The sequence below is a fragment of the Gobio gobio genome (assembly GCF_949357685.1).
Source record: "Gobio gobio genome assembly, chromosome: 15".
Classification (NCBI taxonomy): Eukaryota; Metazoa; Chordata; class Actinopteri; order Cypriniformes; family Gobionidae; genus Gobio; species Gobio gobio.
Window position 1 is genome coordinate 1,556,676 of NC_137108.1, and position 22,500 is coordinate 1,579,175.

The following is a 22,500-nucleotide window of genomic DNA, read 5'->3' on the forward strand; positions in this document are numbered from 1 at the left end:
ATTAAAGCAGTACAATGAATGCGTCTTGAAAAGAAAGAACTTAGCTTTTTTTTACGTAAAATTATTAATGTACAACGCTTTGCAACCTTTTTTAATCAACCGCAAGAAAACCTCTACAGAATGGTTGTCATAAATGTTACCAGATTATTGGTTGCTTTCTCAAATATTATATGATTGTATTTTTAGTGCTAGCAGTCAAAAATAAAACTTGGAGAAATATTGAAATACTGAAATACTGTTGATCTCATGTTTTTTTTTTTTGCTCATTCATTATGCAGCAAAAATAGTACAAAAAATGTATAAAAAAATGCTCTTAGTAATTTTTTTCTTGTTTCTAGTCTAAATATTTAAACATTCTTAAATCAAGATGCATTTGCTAGATAAGTTCAATATATAATATATGTCATTTGTCTTGTTGCTCCCTGTCACATATAGGCCTACCGGAAGCTCATTCATTATGCAGCTCATTATGCAGGTCATTATGCAACTCATAATGCAGCTCATTATGCAGCTCATTATGCAGCTCATTATGCAGCTCATTATGCAGGTCATTATGCAACTCATTATGCAGGTCATTATGCAACTCATTATGCAGCTCATTATGCAGCTCATTATGCGGGCTATTATGTTTTTTTGTCCTCTCAGGTGATCTCCATCATTATTCGTTAGATATCACGCCTCCTCGCATGCGGGCTTTGTGAAGAAAAACGTGCACATTTTAAATCAGTGTATTGTTTTATGTGAATGAGTAGGCTCAATGATTCTCACATCAGTTTTTTTTTGTTCTTAATGAGAATCATCCATAAAAGAGTAAGCTACATTTTTAATTTGCAGGGTATGAGGTGGAATAACATTCAGAGCATAATACTCACTACTCTTGTACTTTTAAAAGGGCTACTTTTTACTCCTACTTTGATTAGTATTTAGGACAGGTACTTGCACTACATGTTTTGACACATACCAGTACTTTTACTAGAGTTTCCCAGTCCTCTTTCTGGCTATACTGATATTTCCCCTCAGTGCTCATGCAACAGCCGATAACGTCCGGTGTGTGTCCTCCAGGTCAGAGGAGGGTGTTCGACCTGTCTCCGGGCAGCTGTCTGTTCCGCAGCGAGGTCTACGAGAACGGCTCCTCCATCCGCTACGACCCCTGCACCATCTGCAGGTGTGTGGACTCTACGGTGGCCTGCAGGAGGACGTGCTCGGCCCCCGGGAGCTGCCAGGGCCCCGCCTGCTGTGAGGAGTGCCAGACCCATCTGAAGACGGAGGACGTGAAGTACTGCAGGGTGAAGAGCAAGATCTATAGGGTGAGCGGAACACCCCGGAAAACAGCATGATCTGGTGGAGATGGCGTCATATATGAGAGGGAATGAGTGTGTGTGTGTGTGTGTTCCTCTCGCAGGACGGGGACAGATGGTCGTCTGTGAACTGCTCTCTGTGCACCTGTGTGAAGGGGAAGACTGAGTGTCAGCCCAAGATCTGTGTTCCTATCACCAGCTGTCCCTCGGTGAGTTCTGTTTTACTCATAAATCCACACCTCATAATCATACTGTACTTTATATATCACACCTCATATGTGACCCTGGACCACTAAACCAGTCATAAGGGTCCATTTTTGGAAAAGCTGGATAAAAAGCTTTCCATTGATGTCCTTCGGTTTGTTAGGACAATATTTGGCCGAGATGCAACTATCTCTCCTAACTGCTCCTGAAAATCTGGGATCTGAGGGTGCAAAAAAATATATATATTGAGAAAATCTCCTTTAAAGTAGTCCAAATGAAGTCCATAGCAATGCATATTACTACTAATAATACCTTTTAAATATATTTACGGTAGGAAATTTACGAAATATCTTCATGGAACATAATTTTAATATCCTAATGATTCATTTGCAACAAATTAACAAAATATATACAGACTTTCGTGTGCGCATGAGAATCCATTAAAGGACAACTCGGGTGAACAATGAACCTAGGGGTGATTAACACATGGTTAGCGAGTGGATCGTTCTCTGGGATGCGTTTTCATGAAAATCGAATGTAAAGCGTTTTATCTCTAAAAACAGATTAGCTTATAACGCGAGTAAATGGGTTATAGAATAAGTCGAATTAAATGGCTAGTTAATACCACTAACAAGGCTCAAAATAGCCTCACACTAACACATAATGAGGGTTAAATGTAGGATAATGCACTGTGAGCCTGTGTTGCTCCATCAGCCCATTTCGTGGGGTGGTTTCTCCACCGCCAAAGACGATGCTTTAAATTGGCCATGAGGCCTTGCTATTAGAGGTACTACCCTAACGAAAACCACATTTTGAGCTAATAGATCTCTATTAATTCATGTGCATCTATGCTCTTCATATTAAGACGGCAGTGATGCACAAAGGAAATTGGTTAAACAATATATAAAAGTAGAAATTGTTGTTTAAGCATGCAAAAAAATCCCGAAAACAGTTTCTCGACAGCACGCAAAAGTTGTTTTAGGGGCTCTGTATGTTGTAACTTCGAGAAAATCAATGAAAAAACCCTGAAAAAATAATATTTACTGATAATCATGTAAAAAAATAATCATGTATGAACCACTTATGTTAAATATAGTGTGAAAATCTACAGAAAGGGTTGGAAATTTGAATCTGGAAAAGTATGGAATTTTGAAATGGAAAATGTGTAGGAACCCTGGATATGGTCAGACACGCGTGTGTCCTTGTATTATTCATATTTTACCTAAATCAAGCTCAAATCTTTGATGAGATGATTTTCATCATCTTACAGCTTATAAAGTTTATTGTAGATAGATGTGAGCACTCTGTTTTTCTGTCATTTGGCCAATATCTCATGTTATTAAAGATGAAGTGCTTCACACGGGCTGTTTCAGACAGTCCTGACTGTGACTCGATGACTCTTCTCTGCTCCTCAAACACAGAAAACATTAGCCTGCATGTACACAGTGTTTCTGGAGTACAGAAAACACTGAACTTATTCAAAGAACCAGTTCTTTATTCACCATTGCATTGCAAACAAGCAGAGACGCTCCAAACTGTGATAGAGGTGGGCGGAGTTATGAGGTTTGACTGACGGTTTGAGGGGCCAATGGTTTAGTCACAAGCTGTTTTTAATACTTTTCATTGGTTAAATACTTGCAAAACCCACAGACAGACATAAAGGGTGAGCGAAAGTTATGAGAAAAAAACCCATTCCGAAATCAAAACAGTAGTGCACATGCTGGTAAATAAATCATAATTCATTTATAATTCAGACACATGGCATAACTCATTATTTTGTGACTAGATAAAGTGCATATGGCCAAATACTTTATATATAGAAAGGCAGTGCACTCATATTACTTATGAATGGGAGAAAGTGCATGGTGCAATATGGCAGAATAAATCCCGCCTTCTAAATAAAAGAGCCAATCGCTGATTGGTAAAGTCATCACAAATATGGCCGCAGAGTGACCAGACTTTGATTGAAAGGGTCATTGATATTCCCAACCTGTTTGATTTTCAGAGGTGGACAAAGTACACAACTCTATTACTTGAGTAAAAGTAAAAGTACTACTAGTCAAATATTACTCCGTTACAAGTAAAAGTTCTAAAAACTGATTTTTACTTAAGTAAAAGTACAGAAGTATTTGTATTTAAAAGTACTTAAGTATCAAAAGTAAATTTCATTTTTTATGTCAATGCATTATTTTATTATTGTTGTATAAATGCACATTATGCCACCATGGTGGTTTAAGCCAGTCAGTGATGCTCTATCAGACATGCTAGCATACGACTACCTTGAACTCATTTCAATACTTGTATAAAAGTTACAAAGATCTTCACAAAGCTGCTGTCACTTTAAGGCCAAATGCACGGATCCAATACACTGATACATATCGATGTTCTCCCAACTGTTTACTTTTCCCTTTCTCCCAAACGTTTACATTTTTGATCAATTGTATGCCAACTAAACGAGTCTTTAATCTTTTCAGAAAACTGAAACATACTTTTTAAGTATGGCCATGGGTGCACACACTTCACAGAGGAACCACTTTCTTCCATTTTGCTATAAACTGATCGGTGTTCAAAAAATGTTGGGAAACTTCACATGACCGTATACAAGTGTGATTACTGATAGGCTGTCTGAAAAAACAACAACAAAAAACTTTTAAAGAAGAAAAAAATCATCCACTGACTTGCAAAGCTGCTACAGAAATGACTTTCGCCTTCGAGGACCTTGATAGAAATGTAGTGGAGTAAAAAGTACGATATTTGTCTTTCAAATGTAGTGAAGTTAAAGTAAAAGTTTCCCTAAAAAATAATACTTCAGTAAAGTACAGATACTCAAAAAGTATAGTACTCAAGTAAATGTGCTTAGCTACTGTCCACCTCTGTTGATTTTCTCTGAGTCCCTGTGTAAGTCTGTCTCATTAACATGTTTCAGAATAAGATACTGAACCGCACCGGCTGCTGTCCTGTGTGCACTGACAGTAAGTCACAGTACACCTGTCACACATTCATGTATAAATTATAAGTGCTAAACGTTTGCACACAAATGTAACATACCAAGTCAATTCCTGTCTGCATTCCTCCAGAGCCAGGCGTGTGCACCGTGTTTGGAGACCCTCACTATAACACGTTTGACGGCCGCACCTTTAACTTCCAGGGCACGTGTAAATATGTGCTGACTAAAGACTGCTCCCCGGCCGCCAGCTTCACAGTGCTGGTGAAGAACGACGCTCGCCGCACGCGCTCCTTCTCATGGACCAAATCAGTGGAGCTGCAGACGTCCGGCCTGAGCATCAGCCTCCACCAGCACCTGAGCGTCCGTCAGAACGGCTCGCGCATCGCTCTTCCCTTCCACAGCACCGGGGTCCACATCGACCTGGACGGGTACCTGCTCAAGCTCACCACCATCGCAGGTAAGGCTCAGTTCTTCTCTATATCAGTAGGGGTGTGCATTGGCACTGCCCTCACAATTCGATTCGATTACGATTCACCAGGTAACGATTCGATTCAATTCGATTCTACGATGCATCAAAATTCTACTGCACACAACAAGGCACATTTTTAATCAGTCATGAGGCAATACAAGCAGTCAGATATTGAACAACAGATTTTATTGGCTGCTATGTGTGTATTATCACTCTCCTGTATCTTTGACATAAATGTCATTAAAGGTGAACTATGTAGGATTTTTGCAGTAAAATATCCAGAAACCACTAGACCAGTGTTATATATTTTGTTCAGTTGAGTACTTAGAATATCCCAAATGTTTTCAACTATTTGTAATTCGTGAGAAAATTGCTACTTTAACCAAGGAGCCGGGACGTGTGAGCTATGCGTGTGAGGGAGTCGCCTGTCGATTGCGTCATATCTGCGTCACCCTCGGTCTCCGGTTTTATTCAGTGAAACACTTTACTCTCACTGCAGTGTGAACAAGTGTCATAGCAGCCGCCGAGCGAACGTCATAACTTCCTTTTCAACACACTCAGATATATCTAATACGATAAACAGAGCTGTGTTACCTCACACTCAGCACTGGAGAAGAGGAAGTGGCGCCGGCAACCGTGTCATAATAAAAGTCTCGCCGGCGACTATGCCATAATAACAGTCCCGCTCTTCAATCGCTCCTGCGGCCTTGCTCAGCTCCACAACACTCGCTCCTGCTCTGCTTCACTACAGTAATGTTAATAATCGCATCCATCAACATGATTTCTGCCCGAGTCCTATCCTGACTGTTTCCCACCGGCTGTGAGGTGAAGACCACATGTCCCAAGATTCTGCGCTCAAACGTGCCGTCATCAAACTACGCCTTTGTTTTGAACAGGCGACCTCTAGTGGACGGAAAAGTTACATAGTGTAGCTTTAAATAAAATAAAATATAAGAAAACATAAATCACTGCTTTCAGTGCTTTGAATGAGAAATGTTTCTCTTCTCTCTACTTTAGAACGATCAACATGGTTCGTGAAGTTAGTTGTATTGCCAACGTGCTTGATCTTAGTGTGGCAGGTTTTACACACCGCGTAAGTCTTGTCTAGTTTCCCATCAACTTCGTAGAATCCGAAATGTGCCCAGATGTCCGCTTTCCAAGCTTTGGGTGCGTTTTTAATTACCTGTCTATTGTGGTCATCTCCCTCCGCCTCAGCCATCTTGATTGTTGTTGTTGTTATGACCCTGGAAGTAATTGAAACTTCATAACTTTATTGTCCAACTCAAGGCCAGAAAATAAACGGTGACATAATCGATTATGGCCCTTTGCCGCATCGATGCTGAATCATGCATGCCCCGCATTGCGATGCATCGCCGAATCGATTATTGTTGACACCACTATATATCAGTGTCAGTGTTTCTGAAACGCCTCCATCTTGAGTTTTCTTCCAGGAACCAACACGTCACAATATTCCTCCTTATAATAATTCATGCGAAGAATAAAGGGGCGGGGCCTGGTTGAGTTAGTTAGTAGTGTGTTGAAACTGGCGGATATGGTAAGGGGCGGAACATTACACCAATCACAACCAGTGTTGGGGAAAGTTACTTTGAAAAGTAATGCATTACAATATTGCGTTACTCCCTTAAAAAGTAACTAATTGAGTTACTTTTTAAGAAAAGTAATGCGTTAAGTTACTTTTGTGTTACTTTTTCTCACCTGGGCTGGGCTTTTTGTTTTTGTTTATAAGAAAAAAGTTATATTTTGTGCAACGGTAAAGACCTCTTCATACCCTAATGTAAATAATAATCCCCAGGCTGAGGTAAAAATGCAGATTCCCTCATGAACACTAGAGGGCGCAGCTCTGGATAATGGAGAATAGATGCAGGAGAATAAAGTTTTACCAATAAAAACAAAAAATCTAGTAATTTTCATCATCAAAGGTCAGCAGCAAGACATTGGTCAATTAAATATAAAGGTAGATTATGCATAAAAATTGTTGTTTTATTTAACATTTAATTATTAGAGGTTTGTATAGTACTCTGATTTTGCATTTGACTGATTTTATTCATTTTGAGGAGGACAGAATCTTTATTGTGCAAGTGAGATAAATAAATGCTCACATTTAGTCTAGAACTACAATAACCATCATGTTCACACACACGCCTCTGAACTTATTTTTCTCAACATGAAGACAGGAGAGCTGTCAGTCAAATTAATGTGAAAAAGTAACTCAGATATTTTGTTGTAAATTTGAAAAGTAATGCGTTACTTTACTAGTTACTTGGAAAAAGTAATAACTCAAGTTACTTGTAATGTGTTACCCCCAACACTGATCACAACACACCGCTCCAGCCGACCAATCAGAGCACAGTGTGCTTTTCAGAAGGAGGGGCTTCATAGAGACAGGAAGTAAACAGAGCGTTACTGACAGACTGGGAAGAGAGGAGCCGCAACACTGGAGAATATGAGGAGATAATCAACACTCAAGCAGGAAAACCTGCTCTAGTAGAGACAGAAACAACAGAAAGACATAATTTAGTTGATGGACCCGTCTCTTATTGCATTGTGACTGAAGCTGTTGAAATATGCTACAGTATATATTTCCCAATGCATGTATACTGTTATCATGCAGATAAAGTGGGACATATTTATATATCCAGCTATCAGTATATGACATTCTGGCCAAAATTGATTTGTGTCAAGTCAGCTAGTGGGATTGCACTGCTGATATAACATATCAACTGACTCTGCAAAAGAAATTGAGTAAGAAAGTGATTTTTGCAGTGTAAGAATGAAGCAACTTAAGATTAGGAGCCTTGCTGAATGTTGACCAGCAGGACTGGGACTTCATGACCTCTCACACCGGCATGAGATTGATCTGTGTGCAACCTTTGTGCTCACAGCTCAAATCATCCGTTCCAACCTTACAGAGGTTGCACAGCAGAGAGAGAGTTCGCCACACCTTTCTTTATCAAAAGAGTGTGTTCTGTCTGTTTAAAGTGATTATTCAATAAAAACAACAGATTCCAATTCAGCTATAGGCAACAGTGCCAGATAACAGGCAACGTCAGCTAACGCTCTGCCAAGGTTCTCTTAACGTTATGAACAAACGTTCTTCCAGTAACGTTAATCTTGATTCAGACACCCACATGATCTTGTTCCTAAATGACAGTGATTCCGCTAGTCCAATCAGAGCGAACATTCAGATCTGTGTTCTGATCCAGAGAGAGCCATTGTCAAAAGTGTTGTGCCGCCCCTTCACACACACATGAGCTTTAATGCCATCCCATTCTTCATCCGTAGGGTTTAATATGGAGTCTCAGCTCTAACAGCTCCAGCTCTTCTTTCCTCAAGGTTTAGGAGTGTGTTTATGGGGATTCTTCATTTGTGATGTTGGACGTGAAGGCCTGGCTCTCAGTCTCCGCTCTAATTCATCCCAAAGCTGTTCTATCAGGTTGAGGTCAGGACTCCAGTTCCTCCACCAAACTCCTCATCCATGTCTTTATGGAGACGCTTTGAGCACTGGTCATGCTGGGACAGGAAGGGGCCGTCCCCAAACTGGGCCCACAAAGTCGGGAGCATGAAATTGTCCAAAATGTCTTGGTGAAGCATTAAGAGTTCCTTTCACTGGAACTAACCCCTGAAAAACAACCCCACCCCATAATCCCCCCTCCACCAAACTTTAAACGTGCCACAATGCAGTCAGGCAAGTCCCGTTCTCCAGACTCGTCCATGGGATTGTCAGACAGAGAAGCGTGATTGGTCACTCAGAGAACACGTCTCCACTGCTCCAGAGTCCAGTGGCGGCGCACTTTACCCCACTGCATCCCACGCTTTGCATTGCACTTGGTGATGTGCGGCTTGGATGAGCTGCTCGGCCATGGAAACCCATTCCATGAAGCTCTACACACTGTTCTTGAGCTCATCTGAAGGCCACAGAAGTTTGGAGGTCTGGAGCTCTTGACTCTGCAGAAAGTTGGCCACTTCTGTGACCCTCAGCATGCGCTGACCCCGCTCTGTGACCCTCAGCATGTGCTGACCCCGCTCTGTGACCCTCAGCATGCGCTGACCCCGCTCTGTGACCCTCAGCATGTGCTGACCCCGCTCTGTGACCCTCAGCATGTGCTGACCCCGCTCTGTGACCCTCAGCATGCGCTGACCCCGCTCTGTGACCCTCAGCATGAGCTGACCCCGCTCTGTGACCCTCAGCATGCGCTGACCCCGCTCTGTGACCCTCAGCATGAGCTGACCCCACTCTGTGACCCTCAGCATGAGCTGACCCCGCTCTGTGACCCTCAGCATGTGCTGACCCCGCTCTGTGACCCTCAGCATGAGCTGACCCCGCTCTGTGACCCTCAGCATGAGCTGACCCCGCTCTGTGACCCTCAGCATGCGCTGACCCCGCTCTGTGACCCTCAGCATGTGCTGACCCCGCTCTGTGACCCTCAGCATGAGCTGACCCCGCTCTGTGACCCTCAGCATGAGCTGACCCCGCTCTGTGACCCTCAGCATGTGCTGACCCCGCTCTGTGACCCTCAGCATGAGCTGACCCCGCTCTGTGGCTGAGTTGCTGTTGTTCCCAATGGCTTCCACTATGTTATAATCCCACTAACAGTTGAGTGTGGAATATTAAGTATAATATTTGGTCTTATTGCACAGGTGTCCACCGATCACGGCCCACGCTTGAGTTCTCTGAGCTCCTGATGTGTGTAGAAGTGAACACACACACACACACACACACACACACACTCCTGAGAGCGGCCCATTCTCTCACTAATGTGTGTAGAAGCGAACACACACACACACACACACACACACACACACTCCTGAGAGCGGCCCATTCTCTCACTAATGTGTGTAGAAGCGAACACACACACACACACACACACACACACACACGCACACACACACTCCTGAGAGCGGCCCATTCTCTCACTAATGTGTGTAGAAGCGAACACACACACACACACACACACACTCCTGAGAGCGGCCCATTCTCTCACTAATGTGTGTAGAAGCGAACACACACACACACACACACACACACTCCTGAGAGCGGCCCATTCTCTCACTAATGTGTGTAGAAGCGAACACACACACACACACACACACACTCCTGAGAGCGGCCCATTCTCTCACTAATGTATGTAGAAGCGAAGACACACACACACACACACACACACACACACACACACACACACACACACTCCTGAGAGCGGCCCATTCTCTCTCTAATGTGTGTAGAAGCGAACACACACACACACACACACACACACACACTCCTGAGAGCGGCCCATTCTCTCACTAATGTGTGTAGAAGCGAACACACACACACACACACACACACACACACACACACACTCCTGAGAGCGGCCCATTCTCTCTTTAATGTGTGTAGAAGCGAACACACACACACACACACACACACACACTCCTGAGAGCGGCTCATTCTCTCTCTAATGTGTGTAGAAGCGTCTGCAGGCCTAGAGCTGGAGTTACACACCTGTGGCCATGAAGGGGTTGAACACCTGAACTCAGGGATGTGGAGGAGCTCAATACTTCTGGAAGGATTCCAATTCAACACCATTTCTTTGCATACCTTCTTAAAAACTGTTTTTGCCTTCACTGGTCCAGTTTTTAAAGAACAAATATTCCATGTAGTCTCTCAATTAAAGGGTTAGTTCAGCCAAAACTGTAAATTGTGTCATTAATGACTGAGCCTCATGTGGTTGGACACCCGTCAGATCTCCGTTCATCTTCAGACACAAATGAAGATATTTTAGTGTAAATCTGATGCTGAGAAAGGCTTCAGATAGGCCTCCATTGGCATTCAGTACATTTACACTCACAAGACCCATAAAAGGCACTAAAAACGTCGTTACAAAGTCCATCTCACCACAGTGACTCTACAATCATTTTACGATGCGACGACAATAGTTTTTGTGCGCAAAAAAAATCTAAATAACGACTTTATTCAACCTCTTCTTGTCTTCCGTGTGTGTCTCCACGACGCATGCGTGAGAATATGAGCAGATCCGGCGTTCAGGAATCCATGAAATGCCACTTTAGCCCCATTTTGAGAACTACACCGAGACCTAAAGCACGATCAGTGTAGAATTCATCAGCTGAGACACGCGCGTCTTCCTCTGCTCGTAAACAAATCTCTTCTGGGTCATGTGTCCGAACGCCGGATCTGCTCATATTCTCACACATGCGTCGTGGAGACACACACGGAAGACAAGAACAAGCTGGATAAAGGTGTTATTTAGATTTTTTTGCGCACAAAAACTATTGTCGTCGCATCGTAAGATTATTGTAGAGTCACTGTGGTGAGATGGACTTTGTAACGGCGTTTTTAGTGCCTTTTATGGATCTTGTGAGTGTAAATGTACTGAATGCCAATGGAGGCCAATCTGAAGCCTTTCTCAGCATCAGCTTTACACTAAAATATCTTCATTTGTGTCTGAAGATGAACGGAGGTCTGACGGGTGTCCAACCACATGAGGCTCAGTCATTAATGACACAATTTACAGTTTTGGCTGAACTAACCCTTTAATTTAATTTCTAAATGATTTTGCCAAATGCAGTTTGAACCGGTCTTCCTCTCCCTCACTCTTCATCAGGGCTGGAGATCTCGTGGGACGGGGACAGTCTGGTGGAGGTGGTGGCGGCGCCTCATCTGAAGGAGCGCCTCTGCGGGCTGTGCGGAAACTACAACGGCCACAGGCGGGACGACTCTCTCGGGGGAGATGGACAGTTTAAGTTTGACGTGGATGAATTTGCTGAGTCCTGGCGCGTGGAGGACAACGAGGTGTGTGAGACTCCCAACCGCAGGCCCGCGTCCTTCCTCTGTCCCGGCACAGTCAAAGTGAAGCTCCGCGCACACAGAACCTGCCAAAAGCTCAAGTCCTGGGAGTTTCAGAAGTGCCATTCTGCTGTAGACTTTACCTCCTTCTACAAGTGAGTTCCCCGAGCATCATCAACACAATCTCTAAAGATCTTGCTCAGATGAACATGAGACATGTGTCTGATTTATTACAGACAGAGCAAAAAAATAAGCAGCCATTTTATTACTACTGTAAAAAACAGGTCTTGTACAATGTAATGCTACATTTTTAATACCAGAATGCAAAACAAAATTTTTATTGTGTAGAGAAAGGCAAGTCGAAGGGTGTGGCTACTGTAGCAGACTGAGAGTTTGGGGTGTGGCTACTGTATCAGACTGAGAGTTTGGGGTGTGGCTACTGTATCAGACTGAGAGTTTGGGGTGTGGCTACTGTATCAGACTGAGAGTTTGGGGAGTGGCTACTGTATCAGACTGAGAGTTTGGGGTGTGGCTACTGTAGCAGACTGAGAGTTTGGGGTGTGGCTACTGTATCAGACTGAGAGTTTGGGGAGTGGCTACTGTAGCAGACTGAGAGTTTGGGGTGTGGCTACTGTAGCAGACTGAGAGTTTGGGGTGTGGCTACTGTATCAGACTGAGAGTTTGGGGTGTGGCTACTGTATCAGACTGAGAGTTTGGGGTGTGGCTACTGTATCAGACTGAGAGTTTGGGGTGTGGCTACTGTAGCAGACTGAGAGTTTGGGGTGTGGCTACTGTATCAGACTGAGAGTTTGGGGAGTGGCTACTGTAGCAGACTGAGAGTTTGGGGTGTGGCTACTGTAGCAGACTGAGAGTTTGGGGTGTGGCTACTGTAGCAGACTGAGAGTTTGGGGTGTGGCTACTGTAGCAGACTGAGAGTTTGGGGTGTGGCTACTGTAGCAGACTGAGAGTTTGGGGTGTGGCTACTGTAGCAGACTGAGAGTTTGGGGTGTGGCTACTGTATCAGACTGAGAGTTTGGGGAGTGGCTACTGTAGCAGACTGAGAGTTTGGGGTGTGGCTACTGTAGCAGACTGAGAGTTTGGGGTGTGGCTACTGTAGCAGACTGAGAGTTTGGGGTGTGGCTACTGTAGCAGACTGAGAGTTTGGGGTGTGGCTACTGTAGCAGACTGAGAGTTTGGGGTGTGGCTACTGTATCAGACTGAGAGTTTGGGGTGTGGCTACTGTAGCAGACTGAGAGTTTGGGGTGTGGCTACTGTAGCAGACTGAGAGTTTGGGGTGTGGCTACTGTAGCAGGCGGAGAGTTTGGGGAGTGGCTACTGTAGCAGACTGAGAGTTTGGGGTGTGGCTACTGTAGCAGACTGAGAGTTTGGGGAGTGGCTACTGTATCAGACTGAGAGTTTGGGGTGTGGCTACTGTAGCAGACTGAGAGTTTGGGGTGTGGCTACTGTATCAGACTGAGAGTTTGGGGTGTGGCTACTGTAGCAGACTGAGAGTTTGGGGTGTGGCTACTGTATCAGACTGAGAGTTTGGGGTGTGGCTACTGTAGCAGACTGAGAGTTTGGGGTGTGGCTACTGTAGCAGGCGGAGAGTTTGGGGAGTGGCTACTGTAGCAGACTGAGAGTTTGGGGCGTGGCTACTGTAGCAGACTGAGAGTTTGGGGTGTGGCTACTGTATCAGACTGAGAGTTTGGGGTGTGGCTACTGTAGCAGACTGATAGTGTGGGGTGTGGCTACTATAGCAGACTGAGAGTGTGGGGTGTGGCTACTGTAGCAGACTGAGAGTTTGGGGTGTGGCTACTGTAGCAGACTGAGAGTTTGGGGAGTGGCTACTGTAGCAGACTGAGAGTTTGGGGTGTGGCTACTGTATCAGACTGAGAGTTTGGGGTGTGGCTACTGTAGCAGACTGAGAGTTTGGGGTGTGGCTACTGTATCAGACTGAGAGTTTGGGGAGTGGCTACTGTAGCAGACTGAGAGTTTGGGGTGTGGCTACTGTAGCAGACTGAGAGTTTGGGGTGTGGCTACTGTAGCAGACTGAGAGTTTGGGGTGTGGCTACTGTAGCAGACTGAGAGTTTGGGGTGTGGCTACTGTATCAGACTGAGAGTTTGGGGTGTGGCTACTGTATCAGACTTAGAGTTTGGGGTGTAGCTACTGTAGCAGACTGAGAGTTTGGGGAGTGGCTACTGTAACAGACTGAGAGTTTGGGGAGTGGCTACTGTATCAGACTGAGAGTTTGGGGCGTGGCTACTGTATCAGACTGAGAGTTTGGGGAGTGGCTACTGTATCAGACTGACAGTGTGGGGTGTGGCTACTGTAGCAGACTGAGAGTGTGGGGTGTGGCTACTGTATCAGACTGAGAGTTTGGGGTGTGGCTACTGTAGCAGACTGAGAGTTTGGGGTGTGGCTACTGTATCAGACTGAGAGTTTGGGGCGTGGCTACTGTATCAGACTGAGAGTTTGGGGAGTGGCTACTGTAGCATACTGAGAGTTTGGGGTGTGGCTACTGTAGCAGACTGAGAGTTTGGGGTGTGGCTACTGTAGCAGACTGAGAGTTTGGGGTGTGGCTACTGTAGCAGACTGAGAGTTTGGGGTGTGGCTACTGTAGCAGACTGAGAGTTTGGGGTGTGGCTACTGTAGCAGACTGAGAGTTTGGGGTGTGGCTACTGTATCAGACTGAGAGTTTGGGGTGTGGCTACTGTATCAGACTGAGAGTTTGGGGTGTGGCTACTGTAGCAGACTGAGAGTTTGGGGAGTGGCTACTGAAGCAGACTGAGAGTTTGGGGTGTGGCTACTGTATCAGACTGAGAGTTTGGGGCGTGGCTACTGTATCAGACTGAGAGTTTGGGGAGTGGCTACTGTAGCAGACTGAGAGTTTGGGGTGTGGCTACTGTAGCAGACTGAGAGTTTGGGGTGTGGCTACTGTAGCAGACTGAGAGTTTGGGGTGTGGCTACTGTAGCAGACTGAGAGTTTGGGGTGTGGCTACTGTAGCAGACTGAGAGTTTGGGGTGTGGCTACTGTAGCAGACTGAGAGTTTGGGGTGTGGCTACTGTATCAGACTGAGAGTTTGGGGTGTGGCTACTGTAGCAGACTGAGAGTTTGGGGTGTGGCTACTGTAGCAGACTGAGAGTTTGGGGAGTGGCTACTGTATCAGACTGAGAGTTTGGGGTGTGGCTACTGTAGCAGACTGAGAGTTTGGGGTGTGGCTACTGTAGCAGGCGGAGAGTTTGGGGAGTGGCTACTGTAGCAGACTGAGAGTTTGGGGTGTGGCTACTGTATCAGACTGAGAGTTTGGGGTGTGGCTACTGTAGCAGACTGAGAGTTTGGGGTGTGGCTACTGTAGCAGACTGAGAGTTTGGGGTGTGGCTACTGTAGCAGACTGAGAGTTTGGGGTGTGGCTACTGTATCAGACTGAGAGTTTGGGGTGTGGCTACTGTAGCAGACTGAGAGTTTGGGGTGTGGCTACTGTAGCAGACTGAGAGTTTGGGGAGTGGCTACTGTATCAGACTGAGAGTTTGGGGTGTGGCTACTGTAGCAGACTGAGAGTTTGGGGGGTGGCTACTGTAGCAGGCGGAGAGTTTGGGGAGTGGCTACTGTAGCAGACTGAGAGTTTGGGGTGTGGCTACTGTATCAGACTGAAAGTTTGGGGTGTGGCTACTGTAGCAGACTTAGAGTTTGGGGTGTGGCTACTGTAGCAGGCGGAGAGTTTGGGGAGTGGCTACTGTAGCAGACTGAGAGTGTGGGGTGTGGCTACTGTAGCAGACTGAGAGTGTGGGGTGTGGCTACTGTAGCAGACTGAGAGTTTGGGGTGTGGCTACTGTATCAGACTGAGAGTTTGGGGAGTGGCTACTGTAGCAGACTGAGAGTTTGGGGTGTGGCTACTGTATCAGACTGAGAGTTTGGGGTGTGGCTACTGTAGCAGACTGAGAGTTTGGGGTGTGGCTACTGTATCAGACTGAGACTTTGGGGAGTGGCTACTGTAGCAGACTGAGAGTTTGGGGTGTGGCTACTGTATCAGACTGAGAGTTTGGGGTGTGGCTACTGTAGCAGACTGAGAGTTTGGGGTGTTGCTACTGTATCAGACTGAGAGTTTGGGGTGTGGCTACTGTAGCAGACTGAGAGTTTGGGGTGTGGCTACTGTATCAGACTGAGAGTTTGGGGTGTGGCTACTGTATCAGACTTAGAGTTTGGGGTGTAGCTACTGTAGCAGACTGAGAGTTTGGGGAGTGGCTACTGTAACAGACTGAGAGTTTGGGGAGTGGCTACTGTATCAGACTGAGAGTTTGGGGCGTGGCTACTGTATCAGACTGAGAGTTTGGGGAGTGGCTACTGAAGCAGACTGAGAGTTTGGGGTGTGGCTACTGTAGCAGACTGAGAGTGTGGGGTGTGGCTACTGTAGCAGACTGAGAGTTTGGGTTGTGGCTACTGTAGCAGACTGAGAGTTTGGGGTGTGGCTACTGTATCAGACTGAGAGTTTGGGGTGTGGCTACTGTAGCAGACTGAGAGTGTGGGGTGTGGCTACTGTAGCAGACTGAGAGTTTGGGGTGTGGCTACTGTATCAGACTGAGAGTTTGGGGCGTGGCTACTGTATCAGACTGAGAGTTTGGGGTGTGGCTACTGTATCAGACTGAGAGTTTGGGGTGTGGCTACTGTAGCAGACTGAGAGTGTGGGGTGTGGCTACTGTATCAGACTGAGAGTTTGGGGTGTGGCTACTGTACCAGACTGAGAGTTTGGGGCGTGGCTACTGTATCAGACTGAGAGTTTGGGGAGTGGCTACTGTAACAGACTGAGAGTTTGGGGAGTGGCTACTGTAGCAGACTGAGAGTTTGGGGTGTGGCTACTGTATCAGACTGAGAGTTTGGGGCATGGCTACTGTAGCAGACTGAGAGTTTGGGGTGTGGCTACTGTATCAGACTGAGAGTTTGGGGCGTGGCTACTGTATCAGACTGAGAGTTTGGGGAGTGGCTACTGTAGCAGACTGAGAGTTTGGGGAGTGGCTACTGTATCAGACTGAGAGTTTGGGGCGTGGCTACTGTATCAGACTGAGATTTTGGGGTGTGGCTACTGTATCAGACTGAGAGTTTGGGGTGTGGCTACTGTATCAGACTGAGAGTTTGGGGTGTGGCTACTGTAGCAGACTGAGAGTTTGGGGTGTGGCTACTGTAGCAGACTGAGAGTTTGGGGTGTGGCTACTGTAGCAGACTGAGAGTTTGGGGTGTGGCTACTGTAGCAGACTGAGAGTTTGGGGCGTGGCTACTGTAGCAGGCGGAGAGTTTGGGGCGTGGCTACTGTAGCAGACTGAGAGTTGGGGGTGTGGCTACTGTATCAGACTGAGAGTTTGGGGTGTGGCTACTGTAGCAGACTGAGAGTGTGGGGTGTGGCTACTGTAGCAGACTGAGAGTGTGGGGTGTGGCTACTGTATCAGACTGAGAGTTTGGGGTGTGGCTACTGTATCAGACTGAGAGTTTGGGGCGTGGCTACTGTATCAGACTGAGAGTTTGGGGAGTGGCTACTGTAACAGACTGAGAGTTTGGGGAGTGGCTACTGAAGCAGACTGAGAGTTTGGGGAGTGGCTACTGTAGCAGACTGAGAGTTTGGGGTGTGGCTACTGTATCAGACTGAGAGTTTGGGGTGTGGCTACTGTATCAGACTGAGAGTTTGGGGCGTGGCTACTGTATCAGACTGAGAGTTTGGGGTGTGGCTACTGTATCAGACTGAGAGTTTGGGGCGTGGCTACTGTATCAGACTGAGAGTTTGGGGTGTGGCTACTGTATCAGACTGAGAGTTTGGGGTGTGGCTACTGTATCAGACTGAGAGTTTGGGGTGTGGCTACTGTATCAGACTGAGAGTTTGGGGCGTGGCTACTGTATCAGACTGAGAGTTTGGGGCGTGGCTACTGTAGCAGGCGGAGAGTTTGGGGAGTGGCTACTGTAGCAGGCGGAGAGTTTGGGGAGTGGCTACTGTATCAGACTGAGAGTGTGGGGTGTGGCTACTGTATCAGACTGAGAGTTTGGGGTGTGGCTACTGTATCAGACTGAGAGTTTGGGGAGTGGCTACTGTATCAGACTGAGAGTTTGGGGAGTGGCTACTGTAGCAGACTGAGAGTTTGGGGTGTGGCTACTGTTGCAGACTGAGAGTGTGGAGTGTGGCTACTGTAGCAGACTGAGAGTTTGGGGTGTGGCTACTGTAGCAGACTGAGAGTGTGGAGTGTGGCTACTGTAGCAGACTGAGAGTTTGGGGTGTGGCTACTGTAGCAGACTGAGAGTTTGGGGAGTGGCTACTGTAGCAGACTGAGAGTTTGGGGTGTGGCTACTGTAGCAGACTGAGAGTTTGGGGTGTGGCTACTGTAGCAGACTGAGAGTTTGGGGTGTGGCTACTGTAGCAGACTGAGAGTTTGGGGTGTGGCTACTGTAGCAGACTGAGAGTTTGGGGTGTGGCTACTGTAGCAGACTGAGAGTTTGGGGAGTGGCTACTGTATCAGACTGAGAGTTTGGGGTGTGGCTACTGTAGCAGACTGAGAGTTTGGGGAGTGGCTACTGTAGCAGACTGAGAGTTTGGGGTGTGGCTACTGTAGCAGACTGAGAGTTTGGGGTGTGGCTACTGTATCAGACTGAGAGTTTGGGGAGTGGCTACTGTATCAGACTGAGAGTTTGGGGAGTGGCTACTGTATCAGACTGAGAGTTTGGGGTGTGGCTACTGTATCAGACTGAGAGTTTGGGCAGTGGCTACTGTAGCAGACTGAGAGTTTGGGGTGTGGCTACTGTAGCAGACTGAGAGTTTGGGGTGTGGCTACTGTAGCAGACTGAGAGTGTGGGGTGTGGCTACTGTATCAGACTGAGAGTTTGGGGCGTGGCTACTGTATCAGACTGAGAGTTTGGGGAGTGGCTACTGTAACAGACTGAGAGTTTGGGGAGTGGCTACTGTAGCAGACTGAGAGTTTGGGGTGTGGCTACTATATCAGACTGAGAGTTTGGGGAGTGGGTACTGTAGCAGACTGAGAGTGTGGGGTGTGGCTACTGTATCAGACTGAGAGTTTGGGGTGTGGCTACTGTAGCAGGCGGAGAGTTTGGGGTGTGGCTACTGTATCAGACTGAGAGTGTGGGGTGTGGCTACTGTAGCAGACTGAGAGTTTGGGGTGTGGCTACTGTATCAGACTGAGAGTTTGGGGTGTGGCTACTGTATCAGACTGAGAGTTTGGGGAGTGGCTACTGTAGCAGGCGGAGAGTTTGGGGAGTGGCTACTGTAGCAGACTGAGAGTTTGGGGAGTGGCTACTGTAACAGACTGAGAGTTTGGGGTGTGGCTACTGTAGCAGACTGAGAGTTTGGGGTGTGGCTACTGTAGCAGACTGAGAGTTTGGGGTGTGGCTACTGTAGCAGACTGAGAGTTTGGGGTGTGGCTACTGTAGCAGACTGAGAGTTTGGGGTGTGGCTACTGTATCAGACTGAGAGTTTGGGGTGTGGCTACTGTATCAGACTGAGAGTTTGGGGAGTGGCTACTGTAGCAGACTGAGAGTTTGGGGTGTGGCTACTGTAGCAGACTGCGAGTGTGGGGTGTGGCTACTGTATCAGACTGAGAGTTTGGGGTGTGGCTACTGTAGCAGACTGAGAGTTTGGGGTGTGGCTACTGTATCAGACTGAGAGTTTGGGGTGTGGCTACTGTAGCAGACTGAGAGTTTGGGGTGTGGCTACTGTAGCAGACTGAGAGTTTGGGGTGTGGCTACTGTAGCAGACTGAGAGTTTGGGGTGTGGCTACTGTATCAGACTGAGAGTTTGGGGTGTGGCTACTCTATCAGACTGAGAGTTTGGGGTGTGGCTACTGTATCAGACTGAGAGTTTGGGGAGTGGCTACTGTATCAGACTGAGAGTTTGGGGTGTGGCTACTCTATCAGACTGAGAGTTTGGGGAGTGGCTACTGTATCAGACTGAGAGTTAGGGGCGTGGCTACTGTAGCAGACTGAGAGTTTGGGGTGTGGCTACTGTATCAGACTGAGAGTTTGGGGTGTGGCTACTGTAGCAGACTGAGAGTTTGGGGTGTGGCTACTGTAGCAGACTGAGAGTTTGGGGTGTGGCTACTGTAGCAGACTGAGAGTTTGGGGTGTGGCTACTGTATCAGACTGAGAGTTTGGGGTGTGGCTACTGTAACAGACTGAGAGTTTGGGGAGTGGCTACTGTAGCAGACTGAGAGTTTGGGGTGTGGCTACTGTAGCAGACTGAGAGTTTGGGGTGTGGCTACTGTAGCAGACTGAGAGTTTGGGGTGTGGCTACTGTAGCAGACTGAGAGTTTGGGGTGTGGCTACTGTAGCAGACTGAGAGTTTGGGGAGTGGCTACTGTATCAGACTGAGAGTTTGGGGTGTGGCTACTGTAGCAGACTGAGAGTTTGGGGTGTGGCTACTGTATCAGACTGAGAGTTTGGGGTGTGGCTACTGTAACAGACTGAGAGTTTGGGGTGTGGCTACTGTAGCAGACTGAGAGTTTGGGGTGTGGCTACTGTATCAGACTGAGAGTTTGGGGTGTGGCTACTGTAACAGACTGAGAGTTTGGGGTGTGGCTACTGTAGCAGACTGAGAGTTTGGGGTGTGGCTACTGTAGCAGACTGAGAGTTTGGGGTGTGGCTACTGTAGCAGACTGAGAGTTTGGGGTGTGGCTACTGTAGCAGACTGAGAGATTGGGGCGTATTATAGCATGAGTATAGGGAAGGACCATCTGTTTTTCCATTGAATGGTTAATGGGCATGTTCAGAAAAACAGTCTGATGTTATTATTTTTCCATTTGCTGATGCTAGTGGTGCATATATTACACACTTCTTAAACACTAACTCTAATGAAGTCACTGAGATGAACGACTGAAACACTCTCGTTCTCTCTTTAGGTCATGTGTCACAGACATGTGTGAGTGTCCAGTGCATAAGAACTGTTACTGTGAGTCGTTCATCGCTTACAGCCGAGCGTGTGAGAGAGAGGGCGTCCGTGTGCCCTGGAGACCGGAGCTCGCCTGCATCAGTAAGTTTATCCACAGCAGCTACTCAAACACAGAGTTTATTTAAAGGAATTACATAAAGCATTAAAAAGGATTTAAGGGAATAAAGAAGAAATAAGAACGGTAAAATAAGGTCTAGATCTAGTTATAGTCTATATAGTTGTGAAGTAATCCATTTAAAAATATGCACACATTCACTCTTGTTAGTATGTCTAATTTCTTGTCTCATCACATTCGGTTATGAATGACATAATTTGAGCGATTGCATATTTTCAATTCAAAACGACACAAAAGTTGAGTAGTTTGCATCACTGTGTGTTACTGTGGGTCATTAATCGTATCCATCGTAAAACAGTCAGATATTAAACGTTTAGCTACTGATATCTTAGTACACACACACTCTTTCACTGTAAAAACTAAACGCACCGCATTTGAATTCACACTGATCTTCAGTGAACATTAAGCCTCGCCTTCTTTGATATGATTGGCCATCATGTTGACATTGACGAGTGCTGTTAGACTCTACATTTTGTAACCGTCTGCCATCTTAACAACAAACAGAGCGGTGCGTAACATTAAGAAATATCAAATATTGGTGGGGTCTTGCCCTCCTCCGGCCCTGGTCTAAAGTGCAGTAAAACTGAAATAATGTTATAGACTTGGTCAGCGTCGTGTCATAGCTGGGGGCGTGGTGTGGGGGCGGAGTCGTGTCATAGCTGGGGGCGTGGCGTCGGAGTCGTGTCATAGCTGGGGGCGTGGCGGCGGAGTCGTGTCATAGCTGGGGGCGTGGCGTGGGGGCGGAGTCGTGTCATAGCTGGGGGCGTGGTGTGGTGGCGGAGTCGTGTCATAGCTGGGGGCGTGGTGTAGGGGCGGAGTCGTGTCATAGCTGGGGGCGTGGTGTGGGGGCGGAGTCGTGTCATAGCTGGGGGCGTGGTGTGGGGGCGGAGTCGTGTCATAGCTGGGGGCGTGGTGTGGTGGCGGAGTCGTGTCATAGCTGGGGGCGTGGTGTAGGGGCGGAGTCGTGTCATAGCTGGGGGCGTGGTGTAGGGGCGGAGTCGTGTCATAGCTGGGGGCGTGGTGTGGGGGCGGAGTCGTGTCATAGCTGGGGGCGTGGTGTGGTGGCGGAGTCGTGTCATAGCTGGGGGCGTGGTGTGGGGGGCGGAGTCGTGTCATAGCTGGGGCGTGGTGTGGGGGGCGGAGTCGTGTCATAGCTGGGGGCGTGGTGTGGGGGGCGGAGTCGTGTCATAGCTGGGGGCGTGGCGTGGGGGGCGGAGTCGTGTCATAGCTGGGGGCGTGGTGTGGGGGGCGGAGTCGTGTCATAGCTGGGGGCGTGGTGTGGGGGGCGGAGTCGTGTCATAGCTGGGGGCGTGGTGTGGGGGGTGGAGTCGTGTCATAGCTGGGGGCGTGGTGTGGGGGGCGGAGTCGTGTCATAGCTGGGGGCGTGGCGTGGGGGGCGGAGTCGTGTCATAGCTGGGGGCGTGTCGTGGGGGGCGGAGTCGTGCCATAGCTGGGGGCGTGGCGTGGGGGGGCGGAGTCGTGTCATAGCTGGGGGCGTGGTGTGGGGGCGGAGTCGTGTCAAAGCTGGGGGCGTGGTGTGGGGGCGGAGTCGTGTCATAGCTGGGGGTGTGGCGTGGGGGCGGAGTCGTGTCATAGCTGGGGGTGTGGCGTGGGGGGCGGAGTCATGTCATAGCTGGGGCATATCCAATAGTATATCGCATATCCAAACAAACAGGACGAGTGTGAACGCACCCCTGAGAAACACTTTAACCCTCTGCTGCTCTTTCT

General features: G+C 47.5%; 1 protein-coding gene across 3 annotated transcripts in view; it reads left to right on the forward strand.

Annotated features, from left to right (window-relative positions):
* Positions 1–22,500, forward strand: part of bmper (BMP binding endothelial regulator) — a 36,064-nt gene that overhangs the window by 11,019 nt on the left and 2,545 nt on the right. For 2 of the 3 annotated variants that reach the window (XM_079836450.1, XM_079836451.1), the window contains exons 8-13: positions 1,063–1,307; positions 1,403–1,507; positions 4,429–4,474; positions 4,580–4,906; positions 11,542–11,878; positions 20,608–20,738. In XM_079836450.1, coding sequence (XP_079692576.1) covers positions 1,063–1,307; positions 1,403–1,507; positions 4,429–4,474; positions 4,580–4,906; positions 11,542–11,878; positions 20,608–20,738 — 1,191 coding nt within the window. Of the gene's footprint in view, positions 1–1,062; positions 1,308–1,402; positions 1,508–4,428; positions 4,475–4,579; positions 4,907–11,541; positions 11,892–20,607; positions 20,739–22,500 lie in introns of all 3 variants that reach the window. The other variant, XM_079836452.1, reaches the window with a different exon arrangement.